We start from the raw sequence: 25,683 nt of genomic DNA, 5'->3' as shown, positions 1-25,683 counted from the left end.
GCCTTGGAATCAGATCCCTACACATCTTTTACCCCTTAGTGATGGGGCCAAATTTTTAAAATTCGATCAGTGTCACTTTATGTGGTAATAACTCTGGAACACTTCAACATATCCCAATGATTTTGAGGCTGTTTTTTCGTGAAACATTATACTTTATGATATTGGTACATTTAGGTAGATATGTTTTGTGTTTATTTTAAAAAATTATCACAAATTTGACAAAACTGTAAAAAAAATTGCAATTTTCAAACTTTGAAAGATTTTCCCTTTAATGCAGATAGTCATACCTCACAAAAACATTAATAAATAACATTTACCTCATGTCTGCTTTATATTTGCACCATTTGTAAATTGTTATTTAATTTTGTTGGTACTTTAGGAGGTTTAACAATGAAGAAGCATTTTTTCCTTTTTCCAAGGAAATTTACAAAATAATTTTTTTTAGAGACCTATCCAGGTTTGAAGTGACTTTGGAGACTCCCCAAAAGTGATACCATTTTAAAAACAGCACCCCTCGACATATTGAAAACTGCTATCAGGTAGTTTCTTCAGACCCTTTGATCAGAACAACTCTGTGACTATTCTTGACTGGCCCAGCCAGAGCCCTGACCTAAACCCAATTGAGCATCTCTGGAGAGACCTGAAAATGGCTGTCCACCAACGTTCACCATCCAACCTGACGGAATTGGAGAGGATCTGCAAGGAAGAATGGCAGAGGATCCCCAAATCCTGGTGTGAAAAACTTGTTGCATCATTCCCAAGAAGACTCATGGCTGTACTAGCTCAAAAGGGTGCTTCTACTCGATACTGAGAAAAGGGTCTGAATACTTATGACCATGTGATATTTCAGTTTTTCTCTTTAATACATTTGCAAAAATTTCTACATTTCTGTTTTTTTCAGTCAAGATGGGGTGCAGAGTGTACATTAATGAGAACCAAAATGAGCTTTTTTGAATTTACCAAATGGCTGCAATGAAACACAGAGTGTGTACTGAATTCTGTTGATAAAAAATAAATATTACCATTTTGACTATAACATGATCTGTTTTTACTTAAATGCATTCATGTGATGATTAAAATTATTTTTTTAATTGGGTTTCTTTAAAACTTTTGCTCTGTCCGGCTTTTACAGATTTTCTTTTTCCTCGCAGAATTAATTAACTAAAAATCAGGGCCCACCATTGTAACTGTTTCCCTTCACCTTGTCTTGTTGTTTTAGTTACCGGCCTGCAGGTCGTGCCACACAGGACAGTTACATGTGCCGTCTCTTGTTGTTTTAGTTACCGGCCTGCCGGTCGTGTCACACAGGATGGGTCCACGTGACAACTGAGCTCAAGCTGTTTGCCAAGGAAGAATGGGCAAGAATTTCAGTCTCTCGATGTGCAAAACTGATAGAGACATACCCCAAGCGACTTGAAGCTGTAATCGCAGCAAAAGGTGGCACAACAAAGTATTAAGCTAAAGGGGGCGAATAATATTGCACGCCCCACTTTTCAGTTTTTGAATTTCGACAAAAATTTAAAATAACCAATAAATTTCATTCAACTTCACAATTGTGTCCCACTTGTTGATTCTTCACCAAAAAATTACATTTGGTATCTTTATGTTTGAAGCATGATATGTGGGAAAAGGTTGAAAAGTTCCAGGGGGCAAAATACTTTCACAAGGCACTGTATATACCTAGATTGGTAATATAATAAAATAGTTTGATAAGTAGAAGCCAAAAAATGTCTTCCGGTTGAGGTGCCACCTGCAGGTCATTGTGTCTTTCTGCAGGTTTATGAAAAATGAATGTTTAAACTGTATTTAGTGATAAAATCGTGAAAGTGTGGTCTGCTTGGCTCTTTTCTTTCTGAAGGGAGCAAGTTTACCTTTCAAATGGTGTATCATTTGTGTGTGTGGGGAGAAGTAATAAGCAAAAAAGCAGTGCATGTTCACAAATGTGTTTGCATACGTGACTCACCATTTGTGTATGTGGGGAAAAGTAATCACCGAAAAGCAGTGCATGTATACAAATGTGTTTGCATATGTGACTCACCTGCAGTGAAGTGTGCAATCCTCCAATGTGCCTGAAATAGGCTGGGCAAGTACTTGAGCAAGCTGGAAAGACCTCAAGGCAAATGTTTGGATTTGTTTGTGATGTCTGTAAGCAGCTTTGTGGTAGTGTGCTTTGGGGTAGTGTGCTGTCATCTGCAGGTAATTTGACCTTTCAAATGGTGTGGGTGGAGTATGAACGGAGCAAGTGTGCAATTCAATAGGCAGTGCATGTTTACAAATGTGTTTGCATATGTGACTCATCTGCAGTGAAGTGTGCAATCCTCCAATTTGGCTAAAATAGACTGGGCAAGCATTTTGGCAAGCTGGAAAGCCCCCAAGGCAAATGTTTGGATTTGTTTATGATGTCTGTAAGCAGCTTTGTGGTAGTGTGCTTTGGGGTACTGTGGTGCAACCTGCAGGTCATTTTTCCTTACTGCAGGCTTATGAAAATTAATGTTTAAACTATATTTTGTGATCAAATCGTGGATGTGTGGTTTGTTTGGCTATTTTCTTGCTGAAGGGGGCAAGTTTACCTTTCAAATGGTGTATCATTTATGTGTGTGAGTGGAGTATGAATGGAGATACAAAGTAATCACCAAAAAAGAGTGTTTAGAAATAGAGATGAGCGACTTTGCCTTTTTTCGGGTCGAGTCGGGTTTCATGAAACCCGACTTTCGCAAAAATCGGGTCGAACGAAATCAGCCGATTATCGTGAAAAGTCGAAGGCCGACTGAAACACGAAACCCAATGGAAGTCAAAGGAGAAGAAAAGTCGGCAGGGAGTGGAGGACAGGAAACACACCTACAGTGCCCATTTTAATGCCAAAAACATCAATTCTTATTACTTAAGCTTGTCAACCTTAATTTACTTTATAATAATAGTTAGGCATTGAAAACTGGGAGTTATTTGGCTAAAGTTGTGGGGGGGTAGGGCTGGCTCCAGATTTTCGTGGGCCCAGGGCCAAAAAGTGTAACTGGGCTCCTTAAACACATGCCACAATTCATGATCCTCTGATACGGCAGAGAAGTAGCGGTATAGTACAATGAAAAATACTTCACTTCTTACATCACAAGACTGATATCCATTTTAAATTCTCCAATAGCTCCAAAAACGGACAGTATATTACTCCATACAGTATTATGGCCACCACATAGTGCGCAATACAGAGTAATGAGGCCCACATATTTCTCCATACAAAATCATTGGTCCCATATAATGTTTGATACAGTATATGATGAGCTCCACATAATGCTACAGTATATGTTGGTCCCCATGGATGAAGCTCCACTGTCTTATGGGCCCAAATAATGCTCCATATATAATGGGCCCCATTTCTAATGCTCCAGTGTCTGATGTCCCCCATTTGGAAAGCTCTAGCAAATGATGGGCCTCACGGATGATGCTCTAGTGTACGATTGGTCTAAATAGTGCTCCATATATAATCTGCCCCATTTACAATGCTCCAGTATATGAGGGGCCCCATGGATGATGCTCCAGTGTCTTATGGGCCCAAATAATGCTCCATATATAATGGGCCCCATTTCTAATGCTCCAGTGTATAATGGGCCCTGTAAATGCTTCTCCAGTGTCTGATGTCCACCTTTGGAATGCTCCAGTGTATGGTGGGCCCCATATATCATTCTCCAGAGTATAGTGCTCCCCAAAAATTGCTCCCAACCTTTAAAACAATTAAATAAGTCTCCTCGCTAGGGAATCCCTGTACTCTGGACTCCTCATCATTCCCGTCTTCCATCTCTCTGCACTTGGACGGTTTAGGCAGAGGGTGTACAGACGTGATATCATCGCGCTCTCTGACTAGAATGTCACTGTCAGGAAACGCGGAAGACATCACGGCGGTGGATCAGGGAGAGGTAAGTATTTCAACTTTGCAAGTGCTGTGATCCTGAGCAAGCAGGGGGGGCCCACTCGTTGGTGACGGCACTGGCACAGGGCCCTTCATAGTACAGCGGTGTGTCTGACGGTGGGTGGGACCTCCCACTGGCAGAGACACTTTTACATACTATGAGGGGCCCTGTGCCAGTGCCGTCACCCATGAGTATGCCCCCCCACCTGCTCAATGAACCTGAACTATCATCTGCACCTTCCTCTTTGTCACCGTGTAAGGTGGTATAGTATGCGGGAAGGGGAACCTGAGTTTCATCAGGGTCAGATTCTGGCTGTGTAGAGTGCGAGGGGAATGTAGTGGTCTGGGTCAATGTACCAGCAGAATCATCTAGCAGTGGCTGGGCATCAGTGCAATTGTGGCACCCCCAGGAGTAAGGTCACCACAGTGGCATTACCTTGATCCTAGGGAGTGTGATGTCATGCTTGGGAGCAACGAAGGTCTCTCTATCAGTTAAACCAACAAACAACACTGTTCCCACTCCAGGCCAGCAGGGAGACCTCTGAACCTGACTGCTGAGGAGCTGCTCTCTGTGGTCGGGAGGAGGGAAGTTAGGGCAGTCTGTGAAGGGAAGGGGAATTGTGTGGACGTGAGAAGGGGAGCAGGAGGATGAGCAGAGTTAAGGCTCACTCCTAGCTGGAGCGCATGGTCCGGATTCCGGTCTCCGAGTTTGTAGGGACACTGACGGTCCTGCAGCAGAAACCGGAGGAAGTAGCAGCTGTAAATGCTCTGTTCCCAACTAAGGCTCAGAGGCCCCAGCAGCGATGTGTGTGAGCCAGAAGGAAAAGGCTACGGCTGCCTTCCATACGAGAAAGTTCCAAAAGAGAGTCAACAGGTGGAACTTCAGTGAACTCAGTACTGCGAGTACCTCAGATAAGTGCTAGAACGGAGGCCACACTACCTATCTGCAGAGAGAGAATTCCAAATTTGCTTCCAGGCTGACCAACTCCTTCTCCATCTGTACTCTGGGTCCTGGATGCCACTTACCAACTACAGGTAAAGGAACTGCACAAATGTGTCTGTCATCTTTCTCCTGGCGCAAGGCTCTGCTACATCCTGCACTGCACACCATCTACCAATGCTTTCATCTGCCCTGCGACTACGGCCCTACCTGTGCAGGGCTTCTACATCTTAGCTGCACCACAACATCTGTCCCAGAGAAGCGACACTGCAGCGCTGGTCAATCTGATCAGAAACCACAGGTGGCGTCACGTATCATTCACCTATAAACATTATTCACCCCTTTGCATGGACACCCAGGGCCACGGACCGGGTCACCACCACCGCGACACATCCCTCTGAGACACCGGCCCGGTACCGATTAACCCCACTGCCCTGGCTGGCGACCCACACTCCATGTCAGATTCATCTTGGACTGGGGAATTCATGATTTGACTTGATAACCCAGGCATGGTATGTGAGAAAGAGCTACATGGACTAATGTGAAGTGTGGCCTGCTGCATCATTCACTTTTGGTGGGGGTGAAGGACACAAGAAAAGGGGTTCTTCCTGACCAGGAGCCAGCACTTGACGACTCAGTGCTTGCATTTTTTGAAACTTCATAATAGTAGGGCATATTAGCTGGAGTCTGTTTCGGCAATGTAAGCCAAAACCAGTTCCTGATGCTCCGGCTTTAAAAGCGGTTAACCTACTCCCAGAAAAGGTAGCCTTCCAGGCGTTCCGGAGCCAGACCATGACGCAGGCTCAACACCTCCTGCCTTAGCTGCTATTGTGCTTTTGCCACTACCAGCAGATGCACCACCACCATCAGTACCAGCTGGCCCCCCCACGCCCACGGCGTCTTCCACCATACTTCCAAATTTTGTGGAATGTACCCAAAATAACATCAGGTATATGGTACTGTATCAGAAGCGTACAGCTGTACACAGTCAAAGGATAGGTGTAAATCTCCGTATATATTTCATGAGTCACACAGAGATGCTCACAGGCTCAGTATGGATTAGACAAGAATATAAAAAGTAGAAAAAGGGTACAGTATTATCAGATAGCAGGTATATATAGTATAGTTTAAACATTCTAAATCTCTGTAGATATTTCAGGAGGCAGACACAGACGCTCTCAGGCTCAGTATGGATTACAACACAATATAAAAAGCCATAAAACGGTAATTGATCTGAAGCGTACAGCTGTATACAGTGTAGGGGTCATTGTCAATCTCAGTATTTATTTCCAGAGTCAGAAACAGACTCACTTGGTCAGTTTGGATTAGACCAGAGTATAAAAAGCAGTAAACGAGTAATGTATCACAAGCGTAGAGCTGTATACAGTGTTGGGGTAATTTTTAAATCTACATATAAATTGCAGGAGTAACCCACAGACTCTCACACACTCAGGATGGATCACACCACAATATAAAAAGAAGATCCACAAGAAAAAATCACACATGTGGGCCAATGTTCCAGGTATCAATGATACACTTAGAGTGTTGGTTGGAGGAGGACTTCCTGGCAGAAAGGGTACAGTATCACCAGATACCAGGTATATATAGCATACTTTAAACATTAACAATGTACGCCTATATATCAGTAGTAGTGTTGAGCCACCCCGCTAGGGTTTTGGTTCGTCGCACAGGAGGCAAGTTCATCGAATGTTCGTCGAACGTTCGAAGAACACCGTCGAACCCCATTGAAAACAATGGCAGGCAAACACAAACACATACAAACACATAGAAAACAATTACAAAACACCTTTAAAGGTGTCCCAAAGCAGACAAAATGCTCAGAAGACAAAAATAACATATGGAAAAGGGCAACTACACTTTGAAAAGAGGTGTACACTTAGAGTGGTGGGTGGAGGAGGACTTTCTGGCAGAAAGGGTACAGTATCACCAGATACCAGGTATATATAGCATAGCTTAAACATTAAAAATGTACGTCTATATATCAGAAGTAGTGTTAAACCACCCCGCTAGTGTTCGAGATCGGTTCGGTTTGTCGAACAGGAGGCAAGTTCGTCGAATGTTTGTCGAACGATCGGCAAACACCGTCGAACCCCATTGAAAACTAACACAAACACATACAAACACATAGAAAACACATACAAAACACCTTAAAAGGTGTCCCAAAGCAGACAAACTGCTCCGAAGACACAAATAACATATGGAAAAGGGCAAATACATATAGAAAAGAGGTGGAGCAATAAAAGGAGGAGGAGACACAGATATAGGCATGTCATGCCCTTATAAAGTCAAGAAAGGCTGGAATAAAAATCTAAAATAAAAAAAAATTCTAAAATTCTAAAATCGAAGACGATCATATACCATCTGACTTCCCACCATAAATTATGCCAACTGCCGATCGGGCGGCGTTATTCCCACGACCCTCCAAACAGCATCCATGAAGGCAAAGTGTTTGGTTTCCGGGAGCAGTATGGTTGCAAAGCTGAACCTTAAAGGAATGTCCAGAAGGGCACCACGAGGAGTGGAGCCTGTTGCTTAATTGGACTCCACACGGGCACCTCAACCATGCCAGCCATGGGAAGAATGGACAGATTGCAAGCTTTCTCGATTCTGTGGGTGGTGGTGCATGGCCGTTTTTAGTTGTGCTAGCGATTTGTCAGCTTAATTCCGTTAACGAACGAGACTCCGGCATGCCCCCGCGGTCCGCGTCCAGCTTACTAGAGGGACACGAGAGGCTCTGGCACACGAGATCGAGCAATAACAGGTCTGTCATGCCCTTATATGTCCGGGGCTGCACGCGCGCTACACTGAAAGGACCAGTGTGTGTCGCTTACAGGTGCGGATAACCCCGTTAGTGATGGGGATCTGGGATTCCAATTCCTCACCGCGAACGAGGATTTCCCAGTAAGTGCAGGTCAACCAGAATTCCGGAATTAGGCCTAACCGGCATTCCAGAAAGAATGTGAAAAAATTAAGTGTCCAAACCACAGGTGCTGTAGCTTGCTTAACAGCTGGGCTCCTCTGCTGAGTAGCATGCAGTTCTTACATAAACAGGCGGCATAGCTTGGTTCACGGGTGGGCAACTCTGCTGAGTAGCAGACAGTGCTTACATAAACAGGCGGCATAGCTAGGTTCATGTGTGGGCTTCTCTGCTGAGCAGTAGACACAGGTACTAGGCCCAAAGTATTCACTGGGCTAAGTGGAGTTAAAAAATGGTTCTTACATAAACAGGCGGCACAGTTTGGTTCACGGGTGGACTCCTCTGCTGAGTAGAAGACACAGTTAGTAGACCCAAAGTATTAACTGGGCTAAATGCAGTCAAAAACTGGTTCTTTCATAAACAGGCGGCATAGCTAGGTTCACGGGTTGGCTCCTCTGTTGAGTAGCAGACAGTGCTACAAGGCCCAAAAGGATTTTCTGGACAAGATGCGGTAAAAAATTATTAGAAACACACACGGTGTACCTCCTTGACAGGTGTACTACACCGGTGGCTACCAGACACCGCTACTATGCCATGAAACTGTTTATTAACATTGAAAACCATTATTAATGTGAAAATAAAGTTACGCTTTTGGTGAATGAACCGTTCTCGAACGGAACATCGAACAGCCGAAATTTAAGCAAAGTGTTCGAGTTCGACGAACGGCTCGAACACCGCCCAAAACAGCTCGAATTTGAACTTGGCGAACAGTTCGACTCGAACACCGCTCATCTCTAATCAGGAGGCAGACTCAGATGGTCTCAGGCCCAGTATAGATTCGACAAGATTGTAGACAGTTGTGAAAGGGTACAGTATCACCGGATACCAGGTATATATAGCATAGTTTACACATTAAAAATCTATGTCTATATATCAGGAGGCAGACTCAGACGGTATCAGGCCCAGTATGGATTCGACAAGATTGTAGAAAGATGAGAAAGGGTACCGTATCACCGGATAACAGGTATATATAGCATAGTTTAAACATTAAAAATATCCGTGTATATTTCCGGAGTCCGACAAAGACACTCACAGCCTCAGTATGGATTAGACAAGAATCTAAAAAGTACACAAAGGGTAATGTATTCGAAGCATACACTAGTATACACTATTGGGGTATTTTTAAATCTTCATATATATTTCAGTCTCAGTAACACAGTCCAGACTCTCCTCAAGAGGAAACGAGATGGATAAAAGTACAGACGGAAAGTGGAGTGCAGAAATTTTGGAATTACTAATCATGGGAAAAACTCCTGGGAGAATTCTCAGAGGCGATGCTGACCCTCAATTACTTTGTCTGAGGAGACAGCGAAAACAGTTCTTTGTGAAGAAAGGTTTGCTGTATCGCAGTACCGTGGATCCCATCACCGTTACTCATCTCCATCGAATTGTGATCACAGGGAGAGATGTAGACATGGTCCTCACTGCCTATCATGATCTGTCAGGTAACTTTGGAGTGCAAAAGACAGAAGCTACAGGCCGTAGGCATTTCTATTGGATTGGCATGAGAGGATACATTTAAAAATGTGGGCAGGAATGTCACACGTCTGTGAGTAGGAAAACTGTGAAAGCTGATGATAAACCACCACTGCATCTCATTGTGAGTCAACATCCATAACAAATGGAAGCCATTGATCATCTGAAGATAGAGCCCAGCAGGACAGGGCATAGCTGCGTCTTAACCATCATCTATCAGTTCACCAAATTTGTAGTGGCAGTCCCAATGAAGGATTTAACAGCCCAGACTACACAGCGGTGGAGCAGGAGGAGGTAAGTATTACAAGTGCTGGGGCCCTGAGCAAGCAGGGGGGGCCCAATCATGGGCGACGGTACTGGCACAGGGCCTCTCATAGCACGCCGGTGTGTCTGACGGCAGGTGTGCACCCCCACCATCAGAGACACTTGATTGTACTATGAGGGACCCTGTGCCAGTGCCGTCGCCCAAGAGTGGGCCCACCCACCTGTCCAGGGCAACGGCACTCGCACGGTTGCGTGCGCCAGGTGGTGACCCGAGCCCTGAGGGGGGAGGCAGCCCAGTTAGGGAGGTTGATAAAATGGCATATGTTGATTTTGGACATTCAGCAGCTGCAAATGGAGGAATTGGAGAAGTCAGAAGAGGAGGACAAAAGCGAGCCATTTTTCTGGCAACCTATGTGTCATCAGGGGAAGGTGGGACAAAATCCTTTGAAATCCATGCATGGTTCATTTTATTGAAGGTTAGATCATCAACATTTTGGGTTGACAGACGGGTCCTTTTTTCTGTCAGGATTGATCCAGCAGCACTGAAGACTCTTTCAGATAGCACACTAGCAGCAGGGCAAGCGAGCTCCTGTAAGACATATTGTGCCATCTCAGGCCATGTGTCCAGTTTACAGGCCAAATAGTCAAAGGGAAATGACCTGTGAGGGCGCACATCGATATGGGAGGAGAAATAGTTTGTAACCATAGTTGACAATTGCTGTCTCCTGTCACTTTCAATCGATGCAGTATTACCAGTCGTGTGAGCGGTACTTGAAAAATCAGTCCATAACATGGTCATGAAACCCCTGTCTCCAACGCCACTTCGGATGTGTGCACCACGAACAAATCTTCCATGCTGCCCCCTACGGCTCGTGGGAGAACCATCACCGCTGCTGTGTGCTGGGAATGCCTCAAACAAACGTTTTACCAGAGTTGCTTGTTTGTTAGCCAATATTAGCTCTAGGTTCTCCTGTGGCATGACGTTTTGGAATTTGCCTTTATAGCGTGGATCCAGGATGCTGGACAACCAGTAGTCATCATCGTTCATCATTTTGGCAATGCGGGGGTCCCTTTTTAGGATCTGCAAGGCATAATCACACATGTGGGCCAATGTTCCAGGTGTCAATGATGCACTGCGAGTGCTGGGTGGAGGAGCACTTTCTGGCAAATCCACATTTCTCCAGTCACACACAAACCCTTTACCTGACCTTGCCTCGCCAACATTTTCTCTTGCCCCCTGAGAAGCATCCTCCTCCTCTAAATACTCATCCCCATCATCCTCCTCCTCCTCCTCTTCCTCTTCTTCCTCCACCTCGTAAAGGAGAGTTCCCTGAGCAGACAATGGCTGACTGTCATCAAGGCTTCCCTCCTCCTCTTCCTCTTCCTCCTCGGCTGCAGATGCCTGCTCCTTAATGTGAGTCAAAATTTGCATGAGCAGATGCATAAGTGGGATGCTCATGCTTATGACGGCGTCATCTGCGCTTACCAGCCATGTACATTCCTCAAAACACTGAAGGACTTTACAGAGGTCTTTCAGCTTTGACCACTGCACACCTGACAACTCCATGTCTGCCCTCAAACTGCCTGCCCATGTATCCTCCCACAAATGCATTACAGCCTGCCTCTGTTTGCCCAGCCTCTCAACCATGTGCAAGGTGGAGTTCCACCTTGTTGCAACGTCGATAATTAGGCGGTGCTTGGGAAGGTGGAGCAATCGGTGCAGCTTCTGCATACAACTGGAGTGTACTGCCGAGCGACGGATGTGCGAGCACAGTCTTCACATCTTATGGAGCAGGGCTGTTAACTCCGGATAATTATTGAGGAAGCACTGCACCACCAGGTTCAAGGTGTGAGCCTGGCAAGGTATGTGTCTGAGTTTTGAAAGGGCAATGGCTGCCACAAAATTCCGGCCGTTATCACTAACTACCTTGCCTGCCTCAAGATGTAGACTGCCCAGCCATGACTCAGTTTGTCACTGCAAGTAGTCGGCCAGTACATCCGCGGTGTGTCTGTTGTCGCCCAAACACATCATCTTCAACACAGCCTGCTGACGCTTACCACTAGCTGTTCGATAGTGGGACACCTCGTGTGCAACACTGGCAGCTGCGGATGGAGTGCTCGTGCGACTGCGCTCTGTGGACGAGCTTTCGCTTCTGGAGGAGGAGGAGGGTCGAACGCCTACAGCCAACTGTTTCCTTTACCGTGGGCTAGGCAGCACTGTCCCACCGCCGCTGTCCCCTGTGGACCCTGCATCCACCACATTAAACCAGTGTGCAGTGATGGACAGGTAACGGCCCTGGCCATGCCTACTGGACCATGCATCTGTTGTGAGGTGCACCTCTTCACTCACTGATTGCTTGAGTGCATGGACAATGCGGTCTTTCACATGCACGTGGAGGGCTGGGATGGCTTTTTGAGAAAAGAAGTGCCGACTGGGTAGGTCATAGCGTGGTACTGTGTAGGCCATGAGCTCGCGGAAAGCTTCGCTTTCAACCAACCGGTAGGGCATCATCACTAATGAGATTAATTTGGCAATGTGGGCGTTCAAACACAGTGTACGCGGATGAGAGGATGAGTACGTTCTTGTCCTACTCAGAGTCTCTGGTAGGGTGAGCTGGACTTGAGAGCTGCATATGGTGGAACTAGCGGTGGACATGGCGGACTGAGAGAGGGTTGGTGATGGTGATGATGTTGGTGGTCTTGCTGATGGCCTAGATTCAGTCTTTCGTAGCAATAACATTGTGATTCCCTAACTGCTTTGGCCTTGCAATGACACCTTAACATTTGCTGCTGGTGGTGTGCTAACCGGTGGGCTTACAGTGGGGGAAGCGATGTAGCATTGCTGACTACCTTCATTCAGAGCAGGTGCACATGTGGTAAGTGAGGTTTGGTAGTCCGTCCACGCTTGCAAGTGCATGGTGGTTAAATGTCTAAGCATGCAACTGGTATTCAAATTTCTCAGATTTTTCCCTCGGCTAAAGGTTTTTGCGCACTTCTTACAGATAACCTTTGCCTGATCATTCGGGTTTTGTTAAAAAAAAATGCCACACTGCACTCTTCCTACAATGGAAGATATTTTAAGGCCTTGCACGCTGTGCTAATTTGAGCATCTGGCCAAGCTGTCCTGCAAATCTTTTGGTTTTTGTAACCCGTTTTTGGACTGCTACGGTCCTGCCAGATAACAGCTGTTGCGATGTCGATGCCTGCTGCGGATCCTCCTCTTCTGAGCTATTGGAAGCAGCACCCTCTTTCCCCAATGACTGCCAATCTGGGTCAACAACTGGGTCATCCATCACCTCCTGTTCAATTTCATGTGCGCCTTCCTCTGTGTATAGTATGCGGGAAGGGGCACCTGAGTTTCATCAGGGTCTGATTCTGGCTCAGTAAATTGCGAGGACAATGTAGTGCTCTGAGTGAATGTACCAGCAGAAAAATCTAGCAGTGGCTGTTCATCAGTGCACTCCATGTCAGATTCATCTTGGACTGGGGAATTCACGATTTGACTTGATAACCCAGGCATGGTATGTGAAAAGAGCTCCATGGAGTAATCTGTAGTGTGGCCTGCCGCATCCTTCACTTTTGGTAGGGGTGAAGGACACAAGGAAAGGTGTGGTTCCTGACCAGGAGCCTCCACTGACGATTCAATGCTTTTATTTTTTGAAACTTCAGAAGCTGAGGCGATAGAGCTGTAGGCTGTGTCAGTAATGTAAACCAAATCTTGTTCCTGAAGCTCCTGCTTTAAAAGCGGTTTACCTACTCCCAGAAAAGGGAGCCTTCTAGGCCTTGTGAGGCCAGACGATGACGCAGGCTCAACACCTCCTGCCTTATGTGCTATTGTGCTTTTGCCACCAGCAGCAGATGTACCACAACCATCAGTAACAACTGGAAACCCCCACCCACTTCCACCATACTTCCTCATTTTTGGGAACATGTACCCAAAATACCACCATCTATATGGTACTGTAAAAGAATTACAAGGTGTATATAGTTTTGGGGAGAATTTGAATCTCCCTAGAGATTTTAGGAGGCTGAACTATTATCTCAGGCCCACTAAAGATTACATCTCAATTTAACAGGCTGAAATTGGCTGGTGTGTGACAAGGTACAAGGTTTATATAGTATTGCGGAGAATTTGAGTCTCCCTAGAGATTTTTGGAGGCTGAACTATTATCTCAGGCCCACTATAGATTACACCTCAATTTAACAGGCTGAAATAGGCTGGTGTATGAGAAGGTACAAGGTGTATATAGTATTGGGGAGAATTTGAATCTCCATAGAGATTTTAGGAGGCTGAACTATTATCTCAGGCCCACTATAGATTACACCTCAATTTAACAGACTGAAATAGGCTGGTGTATGACAAGGTACAAGGTGTATATAGTATTGGGGAGAATTTGAATCTCCCTAGAGATTTTAGGAGGCTCACAATGATGCTCTCATTCCAAGTATGGCAACAGGCAGCCTAATAAGCAGGACTGCTGCACACAAAAGTGTGGAAAAATGAACACTTGGTAACTGTTCAGAAAAGAGGAAGAAAAGTATTTTTGCTTTTAAAAAAGCAGTTTTCACAGCAGTGTGCAAACAGCAATGCAGCTATCAGGGAGCCTTATAAGGCAGCCTAATAACCAACAGAGATGATGCACAAAAATATATCCTCCCCTGTCACTGCACACAAAGTGTTGTGCTGTACAGTGAAAATCGCTACCAGCAGAAGCAGTTATTTTTTTCTTCTTCCCTGCCTAACGCTCTCCCTTATTCAGAATCAGCATCAGCAACCTCTCCCAAAGCTAAGATCAGCAGAAGTAAGATGGCGGTCGGCGTGCATGCCCTTTTATAGCCCCTGTGACGCCACACAAAGCAAGCCAATCAGTTGCATGCCCTTCTCAAAGATGGTGGTGACCGCTGCCCATGTCATCGCATTGCCCACAGTCTGCGTCCTCCATCATTGGCTGAAAAAGGGCGCTGGAAGCATCATTTGAAACGCGACTTTGGCGCTCTGGTCGCCGACCTTATGGCCGACCTCACGCTATGGTCGGGTTTTGTTTCATGAAACCCGACTTTAGCGAAAGTCAGCGACTTATGAATTTTACCGACCCGTTTCACTCAACTCTATATAGAAATAATAAAATAGATTGGAAAAAATGAATGACAGTACTTGTGTATTTAGTCTTAATCTGAAAGTATATTAAAGGCTGCAGGATTTAGTTAAGCAGAATGAAAGATTAATCATTTGCAGTGCGTAAAACACTAAAGCTTTATTTCTAAAACTGTCATTCTAAATGTTATATCTCTAAAATAAGATCAAGACATATAAATATAAAATATATACAACTGTTTTAGCCCAAGCAACATTCTATAACATTTATACAGTATATATTTACACTGTTAACACTAACAAGATATTAAGAAGGTCAATACAATAAAGTTCCCGTATTCTATTTATTAACACTTAATTTTAACATTCAACTTAGCTTACTTAAAAATAGATATCATACCTCAAAAGGCAATTCTGTGAGTTCAAAATTTCCAGAAATATCCAATTTTTCGAGATTTTCACAGTCTCCCAGCTCAGATGGTATGCTTTTTAGATTATTAAAACTAACATTGAGTTCTCTCAAATTTCTCAGGCATCCTGTCAAACAGAACAAATATAAATCACAAACTGCCATCAGCTGGATTAGGACAGAGATCCCTTGCTTTAAAATTGACAATCAAGAATTTGATTGATTGCTGCCACCCCAACAACATAGAACGAAAAAAAAAACACAGAAAGCTTGCTGAAGATGTATAGAAAAATTAATAAACAGAAGTGAGCAAATTAATTAGAAGCAAAATGAATGTGTCCATTTTTTATGAACACCCATTGTACTCAGTAAATTCGAACAATTTGCAATTGGGTTTACGTAAATCACCTAAAAGAGCCACCACAATTTTACATATTGGAGAAGATTGCATCAGCCAGAGAAGGCTAACATGGCCTTGGGTACTTCTGAGCGGGCTTCCCATTTATGCCTAGCTTGCAGCTGCCACATGCTTAATGGTTGGCGAGATGTTCTTTTACTGATATTCTCTGTGCTTTTTTTCTCCATACATACCTTTTATCATTGTGGCCAAAGAGTACTCTTTTAATCTTATCGGTCAACAGCATTGTTTGCCAAATTGCAACAGGCTTGTTTAGATGATCTTTTGCATACTTCTGATGCTTAATTTTATGGTGACGACACAGGACAGGTTTTTTCTGATGATTCTGTCATGAAGGCCATATTTGTACAGTTGTCTCTTGAACAGTAGAACAGTGTACCAGAGTCTGCTAAATCTTTCTGAAGATCTTTTGCAGTCAAGTTGGGGTTCTGTGTTTTATTTCTACCAATCCGATGAGCAGCTTTCTCTGAAATTTTACCTGGTCTTCCAGACCTTATCTTGACCTCCACTGTTCTTGTTAACTGCCACTTCTGAATTACATTTTAAACTGAAGAAACGGAAACTTTAAAATGCTTTGCTATATTCTTATAGTCTTCTCATGCTTTGTGGGCCTCCACCATTTTCATTTTCAGAGTGCTAGGCAGCTGGGGAATTTTTATAAAACTGGGGAATTTGCAGCACCTGGCCTTTCCTAACGATGATAATGAACAAACCATAAGACTAACAGGCTAATTAAGATCTGAAACCTTGGTCAAACTTATCTGAGCACACAAATTTCAAGGGTGCCCAAACTTTTGCATTGGCTCATATTCGTTTCTGTAATTTGTAAAATGAAAAAAATTACAATATATTTTTGGGGGCCTAAAATGCAAAAGAATGTGTCATCTTTAACTTTAGGCCTTTTAGAGATCATTTTATCTTCAACCTGCTTAAAGGGAACCTGTCACCTCATTTTACGCATATAAGCTGCGGCCACCGCTGTTAGGGGCTTATCTACAGCATTCTATAATGCTGTAGATAAGCCCCTGATGTAATCTGAAATATAAGAAATACAAGTTAGATTATACTCACCCGGGCGCGGTCCGGTCCAATGGGTGTCGCTGGTCCGGGTCCGGCGTCTCCCATCTTCACGCGATGATGCCCTGTAGCTTGTTTCTGTCGTGGCTCCTGTGCAGGCATAGTGATTTGCCCTGTTGAGGGCAGAGTAAAGTACTGCAGTGCGCAGGCGCCGGGCCTCTCTAACCTTTCCCGGCGCATGTGCACTGCAGTACTTTGCTCTGCACTCAACAGGGCAGAGAATTAGACCTGTGCAGGAGCCATGACAGAAGCAAGGAAGAGGACATCATCGCATGAAGATTGGAGGTGCTGGCCCCAGACCGGCGACACCCATCGGACCCAGAACGCACCGACTTGTTTCTCTTATCTTTCAGATTACATCGGGGGCTTATCTACAGCATTACAGAATGCAGCTTATATGTGAAAAATGAGGTGACAGGTTCCCTTTAACTGTTCACAATAACAGTAATTTGACCAGAGGTGCCCAATCTTTTACATGCCACTGTAAACAGATGTTTAAAAAAAAGTCTTTATAAACTTTGCTTTTCATACGCTAATAAGACTAGTGGACCCTCAAAGCATGCTATCACACTTCAGTGGGTGTGATAATATTATTTGCAAGAGCTGACATCGCTAACTCTTTGCAAATCTTGCGCATGAACACGGCTTTCATCGCTCATGTCATTGCATCTCTGAAGCTGGAAAGCATAAGGTTTGCGTGTCCATAAGGGAAGAACTTCCTAATAACAGGATGACAGGCTGTGAGTGTAAGGGGAGGCCAGGACAATAGTCGTGGCCAGAGACACTGAAGGATCTGTGTCCTGACCTTCCTTCACAGAAAACGAGGCCAGGACACTGAAGCATCTGTGTCCCGACCTTCACTCACAGAAAACTGTAATCCACTGCTCAGCGTACCTGCGTCTCCAGGTTCAGGTCCCCCTAGGCACTTCCCAGGCAGCGAAGGCCCTTCTTCCAGGTGACCCCAGTAATGGAGACACAGTCGAGAATAACTTGAACGTTTTCTTTACTTAAGACTTCACACATTATATCCACAGTTGGCACATCATGAGATACACATTCAACTTCAATTACTTCCTCAGCTCTCTCTACTTTACTGACGCTTCTGTATGGCACATGTCCGGACCAGACCATCTTAGACTGCTTCCCATCTTCTTCCTGGCCTAGCCTATTCTACCTATTTTGCCCCAGACTTGAAATCATCCACCACCCAGTTTAGTTGCCTCTGGAAAAGCATCCATCCCATCTGTACCGCTCCCTGTGAAGCCTCAACTTCCCTCTGTTCCTCACTCCAACTGATTCCCACTCTAAAGGCATCCGCCCAGGCTATGAGTCACCACATCTTCCTTCTACTGTACTGGCCCATTGCAATGATGCCCAGTGACCAAGGATAACATGGGCTGTCGTTACTTAACGTTGCGTGACTGCCGATCCATCCTGGGCTCACAGCCCATGTGAACACTTTGGGCACCCTGGCCCCATCTGAACTAACTTCCTTTCTTCTCTAACCTAACTTCCGGCAGCCCCTCCTATGTGCTTAATCATTTACTTACTTTCTACACTATACTGGGAACAGTGTGTATTAAAATGCCCCCCATTTTGTGGCCAAACTACGCTCTCCCTATAAACCACAGTGAACAACCTATGTACATAGCAACAACGAGATATAAGACAGTACACAGAAAGACATGACAGAACATGTATTCACATTATAGATTTAACTTCTAAGGTAATACACCAGTAGGTGTATCAATACCCTTCCATATGAGTGGTAATACACTATAAGTGCAGCAGTACCATAACAACATTTTTGTCATACCCTTACATGAGGGCAGACTAGTCTGAGGAAAACTATTCCCCATCCACTATTCAATGGACAAATTAGCATATGAAAAGTAAAGCTTATAAAGACTTTTTTAAACATATACTTTTGTGTTAAACATTATAAAGGGCTGGTTAGACAGGGTATTTAACAACAAATATGTGGAGGGTTGGAGGGCATGGGGAAATGTCAGTTTTCCTTTAAGCTGTTTGAGAAAGGTGGGGAAATTCTTCTATTACCCATCAATTTCCTATGGTACAATCTTGCCAAGGGTAAACAAGGGTATGCATAGAAACTATGGGGTGGCATAGCCAAACAGTAGAGACTTTTCCACTGATGTCTCTATTTTTTATATTTTTTAGTAAGGTAATGCACACAGTAATTTCATAGCAGATATTTATAGGGGTTGAAACTGTGCTTTTCAGACAATGGAGGGTATAGTCATTTTGAGCAAAAGCTTTGTCTAAGCTTTGTCTGTATAGTCTATGTCAGGAGACAGCCAAGTTCCTGACCCCTAGCTTTTGAGCAAAAAGATGCCGGTTATGCAGAGAACAGTAATGCAAAATGGAAAGGAGACACTGAGACATTTAAGAAGGTGAAGGAAGAGGTTTCTCAGCGACTGAAGTCCAATGAGAGAGAGAGAGAGAGACTGAGCTAAAAGACAAATTCATAGAATCATAGAATCGTAGAGTTGGAAGGGACCTCCTGGGCCATCTGGTCCAACCCCCTGCTCAAAGCAGGATTCGCTAAATCATCCCAGTCAGATGTCTGTCCAGCCTCTGTTTTAAGACTTCCATTGAAGGAGAACTCACCACTTCTCATGGCAGCTTGTTCCACTCATTGATCACTCTAACTGTCAAAAAGTTTTTTCTAATATCTAATCTGTGTCTCCTCCCATTCAGTTTCATCCCATTGCTTCTAGTCTTTCCTTGTGCAAATGAAAATAAAGTTGATCCTTCTACAATGTGACAGCCCTTTAGATATTTGTAGACAGCTATTAAGTCTCCTCTCAGTCTTCTGTTTTGCAAACTAAACATTCCCAAATCCTGCAACCTTTCCTCATAAGACAGGGTTTGCAGACCGGTCACCATTCTGGTCGCTCTTTTCTGAACTTACTCCAGTTTGTTAATGTCTTTTTTAAAATGTGGTGCCCAAAACTGGACACAATATTCCAGATGAGGTCTGACCAAAGAGGAGTAGAGGGAAATAATGACTTCACGTGATCTAGACTGTATGCTTCTGTTAATACATCCTAGAATTGCATTTGCCTTTTTTGCTGCTGCATCACACTGTTGACTCATAATCAGTCTGCGATCTATTAGTATACCCAAGTCTTTTTCACATGTGCTGTTGCTTAGCCCTATTCCTCCCATTCTGTATATGCTTTTTTCATTTTTATTGCCCAGATGTAGTACTTTGCATTTTTCCCTGTTAAAAACCATTCTGTTAGTTGCTGCCCACTTCTTCAGTTTATTTATATCTTTTTTAATCCTCTCTCTCTCTTCTCTAGTATTAGTTGTCCCTCCTAGCTTTGTGTCATCAGCAAATTTAATCAGTTTACCCTCAATTCCTTCATCTAAATCATTGATAAAGATGTTGAACAATACAGGGCCCAGGACAGAGCCCTGTGGTACCCCACTTGAGACATTCTTCCAACTGGATGTGCAGTCATTTACGACCACTCTTTGGGTCCGATCACTAAGCCAGTTATGAATCCACCTAACAGTTGCCTTGTCCATGCCATACTTAGTCATTTTTTCAATAAGGATTGTATGAGATACTTTGTCAAATGTTTTGCTGAAGTCAAGATATACTATATCTACAGCATTTCCTTGATCCACCCAATCAGTGATTCTGTCATAGAAGGAAATTAAGTTAGTCTGACATGACTTATTAGTTAAAAACCCATGCTGACTCTGTTTAATCACTTCATTCTTATCCAGGTACTGACATACATGTTGTTTAATAATTTGTTCAAAGATCTTTCCTGGTATAGAAGTCAGACTCAACGGCCTATAGTTGCCTGGGTCCACCTTCTTCCCCTTTTTGAAGATAGGAACAACATTTGCTCTTCTCCAGTCTTCTGGGACTTCTCCTGTTCTCCAAGAATTTTCAAAGATTATGGAGAGGGGTTCAAAAATTTCTTCTGCTATCTCCTTCAGTACTCTGGGGTGTAATTCATCTGGACCTGGAGACTTGTATTCATTTAGGTTAGCTAAGTGTTTTCTCACTATCTTTCTGTTTATAGATATCCTGGATTCTTCTATTCCCTTAATAGGACAGTGAAGAACTGTTGATGTTACATTTCCTTTCTGAGAGAAAACAGATGCAAGATAGGAATTTAAAAGATCGGCCTTCTCAACATCCTGTTAACTAACTGCCCAAATTTTTTGACGTTAGTTTTTTATTTATTTCACTCATTTATATACCGCCATCAATTGCTCAGCACTTATCACATATTCACATTACTCACATGCTGTAGTTGCAATCACCGTTGTCAATACCAATCCAAATCAATAACAACCAGAGCACTGTGCACCTAAAGCGTGTAACTGCTAAGATGTTTGCCTCTGAGTGAAAAATTTTCATTGCATGTAAAGCAGGTCTTCTTCATGCTAATAACTTTGCCGACACTCTACTACCCAGCCATTAATTATGGGAACTCAGCATATAGTGCATCCCCACTTCTTTAGAGAAGAAGTAGACTGAAATGTCTTTGGGCCCATGATCAGGAATACTTATATGACAATATACATTGAGCTAATGAGCCAATTAACATGTTGAAAGGATTACTGTAAAGCAATATGGACAGTGGTGTAGAAAATTATTTCTACAGACATCTTTACACTTGGACCATTTATTACAAGTCATCTCTTTGTGGAATATGTACAGTATTTATGTATTTGCTTTATGCCATTGTTTTTTTACAGAGCTGACTGGATTTCTAAGCAACCAGCAGCTCATGTTCTCACCTACCGTATTTTTCGGACTACAAGATGCACCGGACCATAAGCGCACCCTAAATTTTCAGAAGGAAAATAGGGAAAAAAATAATGTGTCAAATGAGGGTCCGTCTTACAGTCCAAATTCAGCTTACCCGGGGGGATCGGCACAGGTGGAGGAGTGGTCACAGGGGTTGTTTGGTGGTCCAGGCTAGTGCGGCGGCCTCCAGTAAATCCCATCCCGGGCTGGTGCGGCGGTGGTGCTCTGGGGTTTCCAGTGGTTCCACCGGTATTTTGCAACAGGTTCTGTGGTGGTGCGGCAGGGCTCTGCTGTAATTTTGCGAAAGTGGGTGGCGCATGCCCAGATTGAGATCTCAGCAATGAGATCTCATCCCAAGATCTCGTTTCTCAAGATCTTGGGACGAGATCTCAGTGCCGAGATCTCAATCTAAGCATACGCTGCCCCTGGCAGCCATTCTCCCTGAGGCCAGCGCATCGCAGCAACGGATCTACGGTGGCCTCCGAGCTTTCACAAAATACTGGCGGAGCCCCCCACACCACAGAGCATAACTGCTGCATCACCGCTGCACCACAGAGCACCAACACCACATGAGCCTGGGAAGAGAGACTGCATCGCCCTGCAGCATCCGACCGGAACCACCGCCACAGTATTTTGTAAATATATTCTGACTATAAGACGCACCCCCATTTTCCCCCCAAGTTTTTTGGGAAAAAAGTGGGTCTTATAGTCCAAAAAATATGGTAGATATCGCATAATCCCTCCCTGAGACTGGAGGAGAAAGCATTGTTAGTGATTCCTAATCTGTATACACAGTGATTGTTCAGTGATGTGCATACAGTGATTGAGAAGGAAGACCTAGTAATAAATCATGTCTGGCCTCAATTCCGCAGTGACATTTTAGAAAATTACTACAGAATAAAACTGTGACTGCCCACCTGAATTTTTAAATCTAGGGGCAGTCATGAGTAGTTAAAGTATTCTTCAGTAAAATGCCAGCAGAATACTGGGCTACCATATGGGTTAGGGCATTGACTTGCATAGTATTTCCTCATGCTAGTTTGGATAAATGGAAATTTGCACTGCATTCTTCAATACCAATATTATCTTCAATATTGTCTACAGTGCTCCAGCAAGCAGTTATTTCAGTTATCAAAATTCATAGTACAAAAGACAAACATTCTTTATGATGCCCAAATAGGGAGAAAGGTGAATATAGTTCTAAAGATTAATAATATACATCTCTCGTTCTTTCATATCATCATAATTTTCTTCTCTGTGCGTGAATAGTCTCTTGGATCTTCTCATTAAACCTGACCTTTATTCTCTTACTAAATAGCAGGTTATATTTCTTTGTAAAATATTTCCTCTGGAATAAGATGAGCAAAAATATACTGTATTCTTTGTGTTGGAGTTAGTGTGCTAGTTCCAAAGGTGTTAAAGAAAGCTAGAACAGCATGCAAGTTCCATCAGTGCGGCATGAGTGCAGACTAACCAAGATCATAGGAACCTGTTCAGTCATATCTACTATTTAGTACATGTACTAGCGAAACAGCAGGGTAATGTTCTTCTTTCCATAGTGCCGAGATAAATATGTCTGACTGAGTTGATATTTCAATTAACAGAAATAAATGTTTTTACTTCTTGGTACAAGGATAAAATTATCTCTATATATAAATCTGAATGTGTGTGTGTATCACCAACCAATCAGAAAGCAGCAGAGTGGGACACCAACCAATCACGAAGCAGCAGAGTGGGACGTGGTTGGAGAGCGGGGCTGAGGACAGATACAGCAGGACAGTGCATGGAGAGCGGGGCTGTGAGGAAGACAGTCTTCAGGACAGGGGCCGAATAGTGCCGGCACCCTCCCAGCCCTGTCCCGGCTCAGTCAGCGCTCCCTGTCGCCAACTGCGCTATCCCCCCTCTCCCCTGCAGCTTCCCAACCTAAATTTAGTCCCCGGCTTCTACTGCGGCCTACTACAGCGCTAGGCCACGCCCCCGCAGGCCGCCCAATCACACGCGCTGAAGCTCCGATCTAGCTTCACCCACTCCGGCAAGCTCCACCCACTCCGGCCACCCACACTAGGCCACGCCCCCAGCAGGCCGCCCAATCACATGCGCTGCAGCTCCACTCTAGCTCCACCCACTCCAACCAGCTCCGCCCACTCCGGCCGAACGAACAATCTGCGCACCTCTCTCTCCTGGTCCCGGCGTCACAGCGTGTGGTGCATGGAGAGCGGGGCTGTGGAGGAAGGAAGAAAACGGGGCTATAGAGGGAGAGAGCGGGAGAGCAGGGCTGTGGACGGAGAGAGCAGGAGAGCAGGGCTGTGAAGGAAGAGAACGGGGCTGTGGACGGGGAGAGCAGGGCTGTGAAGGAAGAGAACGGGGCTGTGGAGGGAGAGAGTGGGAGAGCAGGGCTGTGGATGAAGAGACCGTGGCTGTGGAAGAAGAGAACAGGGCTGTGGATGGGGAGAGCAGGGCTGTGAAGGAAGAGAACGGGGCTGTGGAGGGAGAGAGTGGGAGAGCAGGGCTGTGGATGAAGAGATCGGGGCTGTGGAAGAAGAGAGCAGGGCTGTGGAGGGACACCGGGACATGGATGTAGAGCACGGCTGTCGAGGGATAAAACGGGACAGTGGGTGGAGAGCGGGGATGTTAAGGAAGACAGCGGGACCCACAGTTAGGTACTATGCCCGGGCAATGCCAGGCTCTTCAGCTAGTTTTAAATAAAAGACATCATATACTCACCAAATCCAGGATACAAATAAGTCCTCCTGCAAAGCGCCGGCGCACGCACTGGACAGCAGAGGCACGGTGCAATGACATCACTATGCCGGGACTCTGACCATGTTTGTGTGCCGACACCTCTGTCCCTGCATCACCCTGCTGTTCTATAAACCATGGGTACTGTATATAGCGACCTGTGGTCTACTGAAAAAAGAAAATTAACTATATCGATGTGCGCAGTTAAGAGTAGCAGGTAGCTTCGGGTGAGCCCCTCTGAGCAGGAGACCAGGAGCAACTACACCAAGAGAAGCCACGCTACTGGGGAGCCTATTGTGTTATCATAGAGTCTGTGCCTCTTATTGGTCAGTCGTATTCATTACAAACATCTAGTAAAGGTATAAATTGGATTACCGTATATTATTAAAAAATATATTTACAAATATTTGATAAAGTTTTTTGTTACTTTTTAGCTTTAACTGTATTAATTATGAGCAGTTTTAATTTCAAAAGGTTTACATGTGGCACATTTCTAATGTTTTTGTTCTGGCATTTTTAAAATGGTATAGGGTAACATATGGGGATAAAAATGAACAAATGTTTTGGAGGAAAAAAACACCACTGGAAAAAAACCAAAATGGCAGTGTTCATAGTGCCTTCTCTATTTCCATATAGACATTCATGAAAAATTGTTGAGATATTTGACCAAAAAAAATACCAGGAAAAAGACATTATGTATAAACTACAAGAATACAGCATTAAATTGCAAAACAATGGACAAGAAGTCATGAGAGTACTCAAGCTAAGCTTTCCATGAACTCAGCTATGTATCAGTTTGGCTTGAGGTCTTGTTCAGTCGAGAGTATTAGGGTGTGTGCACACATTGCAGATTCTGCTGCAGAATTTTCCGTGGGGATTTGTCTAAATCCGCAGGTAAATCTGCGGATTTTCTGTGCATTTTCCTGTGGTTTTCCCCTGTGGTTTGACACCTGTCATGGAGCAGGTGCCAAACCGCTGCAGAATCCGCACAAAGAAGTGACATGCTGCAGATTTAAAACTGCAGCAAATCCACGCGGAAAATTCCGCACCGTGGGCACTGCGGTTTTCAATTTACATTGCTTTTAATGGTACTGTACACTCTGCTGCGGATCCACAGGACCAAATCCGCTATGGATCCACAGGACCAAATCCGCTATGGATCCACAGCAGAATCCACAGCGTGTGCACACACCCTTACACAGCCACGTGCTGTTTGAGTTAAAAATCACATAGAGTGGTATGCAAAAGATTGGGCACCCCTGATCAAAATTACTGTTATTGTGAACATTTAAACAAGTTAAATATGAAATGATCTCTAAAAGGACTAAAGTTAGAGATGACACATTTCCTTTGTATTTTAGGCGAAAAAAAATATATAGTCATTTTTTTACATTTGAAAAATTTGTGCACTTTTGGAGATTTGTATGCTCAGATCATTTTGACCAAGGTTTCAGATCTTAATAACCTTGTTAGGGTTATGACTTGTTGTTAGGAAAGGCCAGGTGATGCAAATTTCCCAGCCTTATAAAAACACAGTCTCCTCTAACCTTGTGTCAAAAAACAGC

General features: G+C 44.2%; 1 protein-coding gene across 1 annotated transcript in view; it reads right to left on the bottom strand.

The window, feature by feature from the left end:
• LRRC2 (leucine rich repeat containing 2) overlaps positions 1 to 25,683 on the bottom strand; it is a 608,842-nt gene that overhangs the window by 180,498 nt on the left and 402,661 nt on the right. The window contains exon 5 of the mRNA XM_073575526.1: positions 15,075 to 15,211. Coding sequence (XP_073431627.1) covers positions 15,075 to 15,211 — 137 coding nt within the window. The remainder of the gene's footprint in view (positions 1 to 15,074; positions 15,212 to 25,683) is intronic.

The sequence above is a fragment of the Dendrobates tinctorius genome, unplaced genomic scaffold (genome assembly GCF_039654945.1).
Source record: "Dendrobates tinctorius isolate UK_male_01 unplaced genomic scaffold, ASM3965494v1 ptg000044l, whole genome shotgun sequence".
Taxonomy (NCBI): Eukaryota; Metazoa; Chordata; class Amphibia; order Anura; family Dendrobatidae; genus Dendrobates; species Dendrobates tinctorius.
The sequence above is the reverse complement of the archived record's forward strand: the minus strand, read 5'-3'. Positions and strand labels throughout refer to the sequence as shown.